The sequence below is a fragment of the Epinephelus moara genome, chromosome 1 (genome assembly GCF_006386435.1).
Source record: "Epinephelus moara isolate mb chromosome 1, YSFRI_EMoa_1.0, whole genome shotgun sequence".
NCBI classification, from domain to species: domain Eukaryota; kingdom Metazoa; phylum Chordata; class Actinopteri; order Perciformes; family Serranidae; genus Epinephelus; species Epinephelus moara.
The window spans coordinates 30,550,344-30,564,479 of record NC_065506.1 but is presented as its reverse complement, the minus strand read 5'-3'; the positions used below and the strand labels follow the sequence as shown (position 1 = coordinate 30,564,479).

The window sequence follows — 14,136 nt, the reverse complement described above, 5'->3', positions numbered from 1 at the left end:
GAAAGAAATATTATTATCACTTTTAAAAGATCTAATAAAAATCCTCCCACTTAAAGTATGGACAAATGTGTGCAGAGTGTGTATCTCTATCATAACAGTATACATGATTACCTACACAGAAAATATGCAGAGACTACATGGAGGGGAAGCCTCCCTTTCCCTTTCATGCAGTCAGTGATACTCGAGTTCCCACATTAACAAGCCTGACTAGATGGATAGATTTCAGATTCATATCTTGTACTTGAAAGTTTAATTATGCAAAAGGATTTAAAATGCTTTCTTGAGAACCTTGAGAAACGATATCCTGGATAATCAGTTTGAGCATGTAATTGGATATGAAAATCTTGGAAATCAAACACTGATTTCAAATGAAGTCATTTCATGGTGGCAGTGTCACTAAAGCTTTACAATATTCAGTGACTCAAGGCAAGTTTGCTCTTAAGTGAATCAGACACAGAGGCTGTTCAGTTAGAAAGCACTTCTCTGAAATTCAGCCCTTTAACCTCACAGTCACTGTCCACACTAAAATATTTGAACAACTAGAAGGTGGATTGCCATGAAAACTGAACTGAATGAATTCTTGTGACTTTGGTGATCCTTTGACTTTTAATTTAGTGCCCCAGCAGGTCAAAGTTTCCACTTACACTGAGAAATCTGCCAATATCTACTACATGGACTGGCAGACAGTTTTGAAACATTCATTCACAGTTTTTGGAACCTTGATTTGAAAGTAGACGGTAGACATGTGACAGAAAATTGGTCATTGTCTACATCATTGCATTCACATGGTTAACATCTTTGAACCCCACCAACCCAAAAAGTAGCATTAAAATAGAGCAATTTAGCTTCACTCCGAAGCAATCCCTTGCATAAATTTTCAATAAATTTTCAAAAACCAAAACCAAATTTTCAAAAGGGGTATGCAGCCTCACGAGGACTCACTCCACAGCTGAGGAAAACACAGGCAGCTGAGCAGGTTAACTTGCGTTGTAGAGTAGTTAGGGAAAATCTCTTCACAGCCAAGGGGAACAGGCGAACACACACTAGGAGCGCAGAAGCAGAGCTTGAAGTCGGGGACAGAAGGCTGAGGTGTTTTCCGGGAGGCAGGCGAAGCAGGAGAGTCATAGACAAGCAGGGTCAGCAGCCAGTAATCAATCCAAGAATGAAGGCTAAAGAGTCGTGCAGGGGAATGACAAAGTACAATCTAGCAAAGAGAGTCTGTGAGGCTGGAGTTTATACACTGGCAGGGTGTAATCAGGAACAGGTAAACTGAGTTGCCTTGATAAGGTGGCTGGGATGGACCGGCAGGGGCAAGAAAAGGTGTAGACAGGTGATAGGCTGATTGGTGGTAGCGGTACAGAGGCAGGATGAGTGGAAATTTACTGAGCGAGCTGACTGAATGGCATGGATGAAAGGTCAGGAATGCACACTGTGACATCTGTGACAGGAATTAAGGGATGGCAGCAACATGGAGGCCAGAACCTTTCAATGTTTGACACGAACAGTTGCCTCCGCAGGGTCCATTAATTTCTGATTATGTATTTCTATACCATGGTGACTTGCCAAAGAAAAAAAAAGGAAGACCATTCATTTACATTTTAGTGTTCCATCCATCCATCCATTTTCATCCACTTATCTGGGGCCAGGTCGTGGGGGCAGCAGGCCTAAGCACCCTAGACGTCCCTCTCTCCAGCAACGCTTTCCAGCTCCTCCTGGGGGACCCCAAGGCGATCCCAGGCCAGATGAGATATGTAATCCCTCCAGTGTGTCCTGGGTCTTCCCCGGGGCCTCCTACCAGTGGGACGTGCCCGTATTTTAGTGTTTTGCAATCAATATCCAAAGTTTTTCACAAGCCAATACTTGGTTTCCCTGGTAACACCTGAAAGTGACCAATTACCATCACATGAGGTTCTAGTGCAATGGAAATGTTGTCCACTGCTCCAGTAAATAGGACAAACCTTAGATATGACTTGGTAATGGGTGATATTTCCAGTACGCTCAGCTCATAAAAGCCTTTGCCTCAGCTGTGAACCAGAGAGCTAACGTTACGCTAACAAGATTTAAAGTCAATAAGATTGCCTACTGTTGACAAACAGAAAATATAATTCAACAGTATGTTCAACAGCAAGGCCACAGCGGCTGTGGCTCAGAGGTAGAGCGGGTCGTCCACCAATCGAAAGATCAGCGGTTCGATCCCAGGCTCCTCCAGGCTGCATGTCAAAGTATCCGTGAGCAAGATACTGAACCCCAAATTGCTCTCGATCCATCGGTGTGTGAGTGTGTCAAAACTGAGTAGCAGGTGGCACCTTGTATGGTAGCCTCGGCCACCAGTGTATGAATGTGTGTGAATGGGTGAACGTAACTCGTAGTGTAAAAAGTGTTTGAGTGGTCACTAGATGACTAGAAAGGCGATATACAATTGCAGGTCCATCCATTTACCAGTAATTAGATAGATAGTTAGTTGGTTACGTGTTGCAGTAGAGGTTTGATTAGGTCTGAAAAATCAGTACGTTACTGTGTTACTTTTTAAAAAAGTAACCAGTTACTTTACTGTGTTACTCCCTGAGTAAAGTAACTAATTACTCTAAAAGTACTTCCAACGTTACTCCCTGAGAAAAGTAACTCAAGCACTTTTAAAGTACTTCTGAGTATTCTACATTTCATATTGGGCAATGGACCACAGGGCGCTAAGCCTACATTTTTTTGTCTCCAAAATTCAAGTTATGGACCACTCGTCCTTCACTGAGATCCAATTCTCCCATCACAGCTGTCACTTTGACCAGTAGAAACACAGAACGATCTGCTGCCGTAGACAACTGTATGACAACAACACCCCAGCGTTTTTAATATTTCCTCTAGGGATGTTACCACACAGAGTAAAAGGGGGAAATGATGGTGTGAAACAGCAGAGGCACTTTGTCAACCCGCTGAGTTAACGTTACTGTCATTAGCATCAAGCTAGCAAACAATGGTACATCCTCACGGTCGGACATAAAGTAATAACATTAACAAATAGCGGCGGGGCTTTTACTCACCACAACTGCAGAGGCTCCCAGCTTCATTTGAAACAAACTACATTATAGACGGTCCGTTATTTATTAATCCCTCTGTGTGTTTATATATTTACTTTTTATCCGCTCCGTTGTCTTTGTAAAGTTAACATATCGCACCGTCATTTCAAACTCAACACTTGTTTCAAATTAAAAGCCCCTTATAACCTCAGCTGAGAGAATCCCTCCATTTTCTAAATAGGCTTTTATTCTGAAACATTTGTAGGAACTTGGTTGTGGAGGATACAGTAACTTGATGTTTACATACGGTGCTTCAAATGTCGCTCCTGCCATCTGCTGATGCTTTTAGGTGACTACAACAACATGTCGGCTGGCACTTGAGCAGACACAGTACTCAAATAATAGTTAAAGTAATAACAATAGGACAAGAATAACCCGATGACGTCACACACGCCGTGAAAGACGACAGGGGATAATTGGTGAGTACCAGCATGTAGCGTGTACCAGGCATAATGCAAGTCCTGAGTCTGAAATGTGAGTCCTACTCCACCTATTTAGACTCCACCGTAGACAACGGCAGCATTTCTCCGACCACGTAGCTTGCCACAAGCTCCGTGGCTTCTTTCAGACTGATAGGTTTAACGTTATCTCCGTTATTAGAACCAAACGACAGCCGTTGGTGTTTCGGAGCTGAAGGACCAGCGTTCTAAAAGTAACGGAAGTAACTGATGTCTTGTTTGAAAATGTACTTATTTGATTACTCAAACAGCAAACTAACGTGTTAGGTTACTCGTTACTGCAAAAAGTAATCAAAGTACTCTAACACGTTACTTTGTAACGCGTTATACCCAACTCTGGTCCCGACCCGACACAAACCACCTTAGTTTCTGTCCAAGCCCGTACCAAAGCAGCAGTTTTGAGCCAAAAACCCATTTCCACTTAACTTGAGTTTTTTCACTGTAATAACAGGAATTTGTGACATGGGTTGTGTCTGTAAATAGTCACTCTGAGTGGGCACTCAGGCACAAACTGGACCATTTGGTTTGTTAATAGCACTGTTGGAATATAGTGCCATTTGGTTATTCAGAGCACCACACTCTCTGAGCAGTAGAGTGTGCTCTGGGCACTCAGAGGAGATAAAGCAGCAGAAAGCCAAGCAGAGTGAAACTAAATATGTTTGTTTATCCTTATAGAAAAATAACGCTCTAACAATATCTAACATCAGGAAATTGGGGTGAACCCGACCTGATTCAAGCTCCAAGGCATGCTCAGAAATTAACACATGGTTTTACTGGAAGTACTTAGCAAGTGTCCATTATCAGAAATAAATGGACGCCCTGCAGCCAATCAGAATCAACCACCAAGACCATGGTGTAAATACAGGTGAAGCCTGCTTTGTTATTCACAGCATGACTTTTCCAGAGCTTATCACAATACTTGACCGCAGGCTGTAAATACGTGTATCTATTACGTGCTGTAGCATTACAAGACCAGTCACTCAGGCTATTGGGAGCTCACATGTAATCACCCAGAAGCCAGATTGTTGGAGAGCAGAATCAGATATACAATGTGACCCATACTATAACATGGAAAATGCCCTATAGTTATTTATTTGGCAGGTTTACAAAACCCTTGAGGATTAAGTTACATAACAGTGCTCAGTATGTACATTTCTGTTTTCATCCTTCGCTCCGGCCTCATCAACATTTCGTCAGCATTCATGTTTGGAATGCAAGCTTCAATTTACACTTCAGTTTCAATGTCCTGTCCGATGAATCTCAGAGAGATTTTTGTATGCAGAGGTGGTGTCAAGGCAAGGGCAAATCAGTGACGTGTCCTGCAACGTGTTGTCCAGTGTTTCAAATCATATCTAAGAGGAGGCGGTCTCACTTGAGTGCTGTGGTGTCTGCTCCCCGGGGGCAATAAAGAGGACGGGATGTGAGCCGTGTGCCAGGCATGATCAAAACTGTGCACATGGGCCAAGGCCACTGGGGGCAAAACCGGACAAATGCCCAAGAGAGGATGGATGCATTTTACCCCATCTCATACTGTAATAGGGTCACCTCTCATTAGTGCAATGTAGTATCTCTTTCCGGCTCTGTTTTTTTTTTATCTGCATCTCCTTTCATTCATTCTTTGTCATTTTTACAGCATCCAAGGGAAAGGTAGAACTAACACTGTCATCAAATTGGACACATGAAAGGCACAGAGAATGAAGGTTTAGAGCAAAGAAAAGCTGCTAAAATTAGTTTGAGGACAAAGTAGGGAGTAAAATGAGTATGATTAAGGGTGGAGTGAAAGCAAGAGTTCAAGAGTGGAGGATGTAACAAACAAAGCACGAGAGATGTTTGAGGAACAAGGAGAAGAAGATGAGAGGAGGTGGGGGAGTCACATCAGAGGGCAAACGTGGGAGGAAAAAAATGAGAAAGGAGCTGCCGTGGACTTTACCTTGAAGCTCTTAGGGGAGTGCATGTGCATGTGATAAGGACGGAAAGCCATTCAGAGGGTGAGGGGAGGAGCGTGGGAGGGGGAGCGGTGGAGTAAGGGACTGGAGGTTCAGTGCTCCACACAACGAGAGAGAGACAGTGGAGGAGGAGGAGGGAGAGGCTGAATCACAGGGACAGAGAGCTGGAGTGTGTGAGAGGCTTTGTGCTTAATGTGTGCTTCTCAGGAGAATGAATGATGAGAGGACTCCACTTTCTTCTTCACTGGAGGATTTTTAATTGGATTGTACTTCAGCACTTCCATACTGGATTGTTTTCCTGTTATCAACCTCTGTCTGCACAACAGCTGTATGGTCCATAACAGTGCAAATGCAGGTAAGATTATCCCATCTGATTTTCTTTTTCAAGTGCATGTGTGGTATTAAATAACAGCCGTTTTCCATAATAAATATCACACAAAGGGATAAAAACAATTCTATATTTATGTTATTTAAAAGCAACTTCAGTTTGAGTATTGACTTAAAATGTGTCAGGCTGCACACACACAAGCCTTTTCATATGAAAAATGACTCTGCTTACACCGCTTAACTGTTCATGCGTCAAAGGATATTAATTTGCTATATGTTACATTTTAAAAACTGATCAGCACTATGCATCTTTGGAGTAGTAGATGGACTAATTATTCACTAGCACAGCACTGTCGGTCATCAAAATATTTAAACTAAGTGAATGATAATGAGCAATGCTTTTACAGAAGACATATTTACACAGCACAAAAAAATCACTGGGAATGTAAATGTCATAATGGCACTGTATAAATGTATTAATTATAAACTTTTTTCATGTGTTGTCTCTTGATGCACACATGCATTGACCACATGGACACACTGCCATGCCTAAATCTGTCCTGTTGATTTTAAATTGCACGTTTCACTGAAATTGTTGCAGTTATTGTTTCGCATATTGACACACAAAGGACAACTGTTCATGAGGAGGCAATTTGAGAAAATAGCTGAGCAGATCAACTGTTTTCCGAACCAAGATCAGTACAATATTTCCTAATAATGTCCGCATAATCACATTTTTAGTTCACATATTTTGCCCCAGAGTTTAAAATCGCAGTATGGAGAAAATGTTCCTTGTTAACCTTAACCTATATGAGATTCCAAGAGAAGATCACTGCCATTAAAATAAACTTCAGCCTCTGATGGACCTTCAAAAATTCCTATTTCCATGCCAGAAATTGGTTTAAAGCATTTATAAATGTGAGAATGAAACTGTCAGGTGGATTCCTGCTCAGTGTCTGATTGCTCAGGCGTGCAGCAGCTGTTGACAAACTAAAGTGAGGTGGGCATGACGTCCATTAGCACTGTGTAATTTAGAATGGCACTCATTGACAGGATGGAGTCAGCACGCACACACTAATGCAGATATGCATACACACATGCTCATATTAAGTTTCAGCAACAGTTATGTATTCAGTCTGGTGGATTACAGCAAGCAAGTTATTTGTAATTATTAAGTGCATACAGTGAATCAATAAAATACCTACTGGGTATGAGAGTACAAGGGAAGAAGACCAAAGGTCAGGACATCAGGGGTTAGCATCTTAGTGTTTAAAGGCCCATTGTGTTCGATTTAGGGGTGTCTATTTGCAAAAATGTAGTAGCAATAACAGAAAAACACAAAAACACAAAAAGATAATTAAGTAAATAACATCAAATAAAAAAACCTCTACAAAAATGCAAATCAGCAAATCATCATAACCCAATGCCAGTTCTGGCTTCATCTGCCATTATTTAAAAGCTTTAAAGACATACGTATGAATTAATTTTTAAATCTGTTTAATCTGCAACAAGGCACAGTAAATCTCCTACCAGAGGGCAGCAGCTCGTACTCTGTATGCAGATCATGAGAGGAGTCTTTGATGATCTCATTGGCTTGACTTAGAGCAGCCTGTTCAAATCTAGTCTGCATGGAAATGTGCTCTTTGACACCAATTATTTTGGATGAGAGAGGTTACCGAATCAAGCTGCGATGCTGTAACTGGACAGGCTCTCTAAGACTGCCTGTTAAAAACTTATCATGAATGTTACCTCAGAATGAGCCGTTTATATCTACTCATGGAGCAGGTCCTCTCCCACAGAGTCTGCTGTGTTATGCTACAGTGGCCCAGGTGGCACAAAACAAACACTGGCTCTGGATAGGGCCATTCACATTTTTGCATCAGCCACCACAGTTCTCCTACATGCTTGTGACATGTGAGAAGTCTCAGTTCTGTAACCTCACCACTAGATGCCAGTAAGTCCTACACACTGGACCTTTAGGAGGGACTTAGAAATATATTTTTTTTTAATTACTAGGCAGCTATGTAATAATTACTGGGTACAATATTATTGTAATTGGGTATCAGGAAAAATCAGGCAGAAAAAATGTGAAAACAGTCTTAATATTGAAATAAAATAATTTTCATTATATCTTTGTTTAGAATTAATATATATTTACAAAACCTGACAAAAGTATTTATTATCAGAAATATTATTTTTATGTTTTTAAATGATTTTCTTTCTTCTTCTTTTTTACATGGGAACAAAATATTAGGCTTTGCCTGGGTAAAGGGGTGTGACTTATAGTTTTAAAGGGCCAGTGTGTAGGATTTAATGGCATCTAGCTTTGGGGTTACAGAACTGAAACTTCTCCCATGTAACAAGCATATCTACTCACCCATATGCCGATGGAGGCTCAGGTGAAGTTTTAGAGTCCTCACATCACTTGTGGAGATCCAAGGGGAGAGAGGGAAGCAACACAACTTGCTTGCGCGCGAGACCAGCGAAAGCACGTGAACACGCTTGAACGCGGTGCCTATGTCTCACGGTCTCGTGCAAGCGTGCACACGTGAGCGCGGTGCACAGAGAGGCAGTTAGAGCTACAGGCTACAATGAGGCTAAAAAAAAGAGTTCAAATGACGTTTTTCCAAACAGCTTTTTATGTCAGGGCTTCAGGACAGTTGGATCACTGCGGACGAGCAGTATGGAGATATTTTGTGGTTTCAGTTATGTGTTTTTGGACGTTTGAATCTGGGGCGCCGTCAGCCTCCATTAGGTGGAGTTGTGTTGCTACCTCCTCTCCCGTTGGATCTCTGCAAGTGTTGTGAGGACTCTAAAACTTCACCTGAGCCTCCATCGGCATATGGGTGAGTAGATAATGGCTGAATTTTCATGTTGGGTGCACTATCCCTTTAAATCCTACACACGGGACCTTTAACTAAATGTTTTCTAGTTTTACAGGTTGTTTATATTTTTAAAAACCCACAGTGACAGGTGAAGTGAAACCTCTGCTGTAAGAACAAATGCTGCCAGAGGAAACTTATTCCCACAGCTGTAAGCAAAACAAGAACACTGCCAAAGATAAAACAACAATAAAAAGAAAGTAACACTTGTTACGTGTTTGTGTCGGTGTGTGTATGGATGTGTTGTTCGGGCACTTCTGTGACAAACACGAGGGGAACGAACACAGACAGAATGACAGGCCAAGATGTGAGGAGAAAGTTGTCTTTCTGCTCATGTGCTGTGGCAGACGGCCTCGGGCGGCTCTGAGCCGGCCTGTCCATCATTACTGCAAATGACCCCTCTGTGCATCCCGCGACCTGGCCTGAGAGCCCCGACCGAGCCCCCACGGTCTTCCTACATATGCCTGACCTGTCACTCAGGGATACAGCCCTGTCAAAGGAGATTCACTGCATGCATGAACAACCTACACCTAAACGCAGCTATTGCAGCACAATGGTCCACCGCTTCAGACTGAAATATCTTGACAACTATCAAATGTAGTGCCATGAAAGCTGCTACAGGTATTAAAGTTTTTTACTTATTCATAAAATATATCAACATCAACTTAATGGATTGGCACAAAAACACAACATTCTGTACAAACACTCAAAACATTATCATTCCCAGACGATGCATTATAATGGCTTTGGTGATCCTGACTGACTTTTCCTCTTGAGCCACCATGTGTTTGACATTTTTGTATGTTATTAAAATATCTCAATAACTCTTGGAGGGATTGCCATGAAATCTGGCACATTCATGGCCACTAGATGGATCCAGTGCTATCAAGTTTAAATGTCTTTGTGTCAGGGTGACCTAGATCACCAGGTAGAATGTGCACCCCATGTAAACTCAGTCCTTTCAACCTGCGGCGCTCTGCTGCGTTCTCTATCTACACTTTCCTCTCACTTTGCAGTTTTGCTATCGTAAAGACAAAAGCCCTGAAAATCTTTCATTTTATGACCTAATACCTGCAAAAATAACGACATTCCCATCAGCTTCAGTTGTACCTTGTGTTAAGCAAATGTAAACATGCTACAAAATGAAAATGGTGAGCATGTTAGCATCTGCTCTAAATCTTCACCAGGACCAGTGTTGTCAGCCAATGAGAATCCAGTAACGCAACCTCTCCCTGTCCCTGTCATGTTTCTTCTCTTTCCACACCAACCTATTAATATGCAGTCATGCAAAACGTAGTGTTTCCACCTAATTTTCTTTTAAAAAAAGATTTGTCACCGCCAATCCTATTTGAGAGCAACCAGTGAAGCATTACAAACAGCTAGAGAGAAAAAATACGAACAACAAAAGCCAGTAATGTGAGATTAAATAAGATGCGACCTGTTGTAAAGGCGTCCCAGTTGCCAGGAGAAAAGGTTACAACAAACAGGCCTGCATCACATTTATTCCATCATTTTCATTTCGTTTCATTTGTATGTATAAAGTCAAAGTTTATAAACTGGCGAAATATATCAGCTGACTTTGTCATCAGGAAGTGGAGGGGACTGTGGATGATGTGTCACCCAGGCAAGACACCTGCCAAGTTGGCCATATAACATCAGCTGTTTTTTCCCAACACATTCCCAGCTACACACCACACCTGGGTGTTTTAGCCAAAACATGATCTTCTAACCACAAACAAGAGGGTTTTGTGCCTAAACCTAACCGCACCTTGTTATGGTGAGATCTAGTTGAGAAATGTAAAATCTCCGCTTCAAAATAATGTACAAATGTAACATACTGATTGTTTGCAGAAACGTACAATGCAAACATTTCTTTTCTGGAGATTGGGTTGTGTATAAGATAAGGCTGGCAATCATTTTCTAAAAGGCTAATTTCCTGTGGCAAATGGGCACTGACATTTCTAGCAAACTTTACTCAAACAGCAGGACAGTAAAGAGTGTATGTGTTGGGGACTATGTTCAGATGCAGATTAATACACACTTGGTGCTCTCTGAGCATACAGCACCAGGACAGTGTGTGTAGGACTGACTTACAATATAAATAAACTGCAGCTCTCATGTTCATAATAAAGGTCACCCAGTGAAATGTGGCTCAGTGATCTGTTTTTAATAGTTTTCAGATGACAGTAGAGCACTACGACATGTAGGAGCCCTACCAGGCTTTGATCGGACCAATCAAAATATTGTTGGCTTTGGTCTTTTCATGGGATTTGTTGACAATAAGAAGAATAAGAACGAGAAAAAAAAAATCACACTCACTATTTGTGGTATCCCAATCCAAACGTAATCCTCATTTTGATAACTCCAACCCAACATGGCTCTGAAACGAGTTGGAACACTCAATCGATCAATCAATCTATGAATTTATTTGTCACATAAAAACAATATAAAGTACAATTCCAGTTTGGTGCGTTTAGATTTACCTTGATTAATGAACACCTGTTATTCCCAAACACGTTTATTTGTAAAACATCAACACAGTCACCATGACAATCACCATGCCATCACTTAAGTGGCGTCTAGGATGCCTGCACACATGTAATTGCAGACTCTGTTGGGCCTCTTGTGGACACCTCAATACTGATGACGTGTGTGACGTTCACTTCCATGGTGAATAAAAATTCATAAATCCACTCAAAAATCACGAAGAAAAAAAATGCTTCTTTATAACTCCAGAACTTGCCTGAGATTTATTACGTTTGCACGTTTTGTTTTGTTTTCAGTATTAAAATAATCCAACGATAGCTGTTGGTTCATAAATGGGTACTCTGCAAACCATAACTGCTAATAGTTAATTCAGCGTACTTTTAATGGTGCCAATTTGTCAACTAGCTAAATTGTACTTGATGCTTGGTGTTTACATCTCCCACGGCATTATGGGAACAATTCAAAACTTAGAGTCTGACTGTGACTCACATTGAGACAAAAGAAGCCAAAGAACAATAACGTGAGGGACAAAACTAGTTTTTTATCTGTTTGTTTTTTCAGGTATCTTGACATAGAAAGTTGTGGTGAAACAAAGATTTCAAAAGCACACTTAAAATCATGAACTATCTTTCAGCCTTCTTTTGTTGTTGAGGAAATGTCAAAATATAGGGCCACATGTGGGTCAGGTTGCACTGAGTAATATTTCATTGTCCCCTCACACAAACTCTGGGAGATTCTTCAGCCTGTACTGATTGTGAGGATGTTGGGTTGTAGGCCTATCTCTCTAACAGCTGTACTCCGTGTGTGTGTGTGTGTGTGTGTGTGTGTGTGTGTGTGTGTGTGTGTGTGTGTGTTAGTGTGTGTCTATGCTCTCAGCTGCTTGTCTCACCACGCCTGAGGTCTTGCCACAGGGAAGACTTCCGCCTGTCATCTTCACTGAAGGTAAAGGCAAAAAGCCCCTTAATGAGGTTCATCCTCTTCACTCCCAAAAATACATTTTCTTTTGTTTTACCATGACTTAAATTAAAAGTAAAGGAACTGCGCTGTGGCATGAAAGCAATTGCCAACGCTGATAATACCATGCCTTTTTGTTTCATTTTGGGGGGGTTTCAACATCCCCATTTGCATTGTGTAAAAACAGAATCTGGAGACATGATTTTGGTATCAGAAGTGTTCTGATTTCTGTTTGTAGTCCGAGTAGTATTGACCGAACGTGTTTAAGCAGGCTTTGGTTGCCTGTAGGTAAACAGTCCCACAGAGAGGTGGAACACATTGGCCGAAATGCAGTCTTGGAAGCATCAGTTATCATTTGATGACGTTTTAGTTTTTTATTAGCTTTATATTTTAAAATGCATTTGCATCCATATGCAGACAAGCAGCAACCTCCTGAAAAATGAAGCCAAAGCCGAAGTGCCAAAAACTGCAGCTATGTGAATGGCCACTCAGGGCCAGTCCCCATAGACCTCTATATTAAAACGCCCAACTTAACAGCAGAAATAAACATGTTTACAGCCTGGTACAAGATATAGCTTTGGCCTCTATAGCTATTTTCAATTCATGACAACTGTGCGGGGGAGTGAACTTTATATAACTCACTGCTTTACGTTTTATAAAGGCTTAAAGTTACACATAAGGGCGGTTTGAATGACAGGCTGTGTGCGAGACATCACCACAGTCTGTGAGACAGATCCATCCCCCAATTCTCCACAGCTCCAGCCTCTCGTCCAAATATGGTCACCTCTGGCTCCAAAAGTCCAAAATGCAGAACTCAAGGCTATAAAATAGGAGTCAACAAACCAATGGGTGATGTCACAGTAGCTACATCCATTATATACAGTCAAGTTGTCTGTTTACAGAGATAACACGAAATGTCTGGCGCATAGAGGAGGAAGTTACGGCCCGCAGATCTGCAAGCTACACCGGAACCCCTGAAATGTTGGCCATTGTCCACAGAAGCTTACTGTTGTCACACTGATAGTGAAAGGGCTCTGAGACTGCACTGCATTCAATGGTTAGCGTGATTTTCTATGTATTTGGATGACTAATAAATAACACAATCCACTCATTAAAAAGCTAAAGCAGAGTACAGAATGATTTACGTCAAAATATCTCACCTTTCCCTCCCACCCATTTCAGCATTTTAAAAGGGAGAATTGTCTCTCAGGTATTTCACAAGATTCTTTCATAATGTTAACACTCTCAAATCTTGTCCTTGATCACAGTGAATTACGCAGCTTGAGCACTGTTGAGTATTACTGTCACAGGTGTGAAGTGGATTTTCTTTTCTCTGACTTTCACCAACATAACAACGGAGGATGATTCTGCAAAGTTTCATTTATTTATTTATTCATCTATAGCATATCTAAACTTTAAATGTAAAATGAATCTGTGCATGGCACTTGTAGCATGGTAATGTATGGTTAAAGTTATGCAACTGAAGCTACATGAAGGATCTGTGGCTTCGTTTAAAAGAGCCAGTAAATGTTGGTATAAGACACAACAGCAGCAACTACTTTATTAACCTGAATCATCTGTGTGGGGTGTTGAAGCTCTCTTTAACCACTCAAAGAAACATACCCAGGATTGTTTTATAAGCTTGATACTTTACCACTGTTCCTTTTTTATTAAACTTGGTTATCAACATGATTTTGAACTGACATGTTTCAGAAGTCTGTTTCAAATCTCTCACCTTTCATGTAAACATGCAGCCCAAAGTGTCTTACATGGCAAAATTGGAATGACACAGACACAAGACAATAAAATAAAATATTAAAAAAGCAAACCAACCAAAACAGAACAAACTAACAAAAAATATGATTAAAACATAGAATAAAAAGAGAGTAAATAAATAAATGAAACAGAACTAGTCCATACCCATTGGTAGCTTTGTCACCTTCTACCTATGCCAATCCTCAATGCCTATGTGCAGTTTCACATAGATTGACCACGTCAGTGAGTAGAAAAA

At 41.1% G+C, this 14,136-nt stretch overlaps 2 protein-coding genes across 5 annotated transcripts in view; one reads left to right on the top strand and one right to left on the bottom strand.

The window, feature by feature from the left end:
• The window catches only part of dpep1 (dipeptidase 1), a 62,936-nt gene extending 51,783 nt beyond the window's left edge, over nt 1-11,153 (bottom strand). Inside the window, exon 1 of the mRNA XM_050040332.1 lies at nt 11,004-11,153. Coding sequence (XP_049896289.1) covers nt 11,004-11,038 — 35 coding nt within the window. The 5' untranslated portion in view covers nt 11,039-11,153. The remainder of the gene's footprint in view (nt 1-11,003) is intronic.
• Nucleotides 5,559-14,136, top strand: part of LOC126387670 (beta-2 adrenergic receptor-like) — a 20,299-nt gene continuing 11,721 nt past the window's right edge. Inside the window, exons 1-2 of one of the 4 annotated variants that reach the window (XM_050040276.1) lie at nt 5,559-5,830; nt 12,029-12,113. In XM_050040276.1, the coding sequence (XP_049896233.1) occupies nt 5,825-5,830; nt 12,029-12,113 (91 nt within the window). In that variant the 5' untranslated portion in view covers nt 5,559-5,824. The remainder of the gene's footprint in view (nt 5,831-12,028; nt 12,114-14,136) is intronic. The other 3 variants (XM_050040302.1, XM_050040285.1, XM_050040294.1) reach the window with 3 other exon arrangements.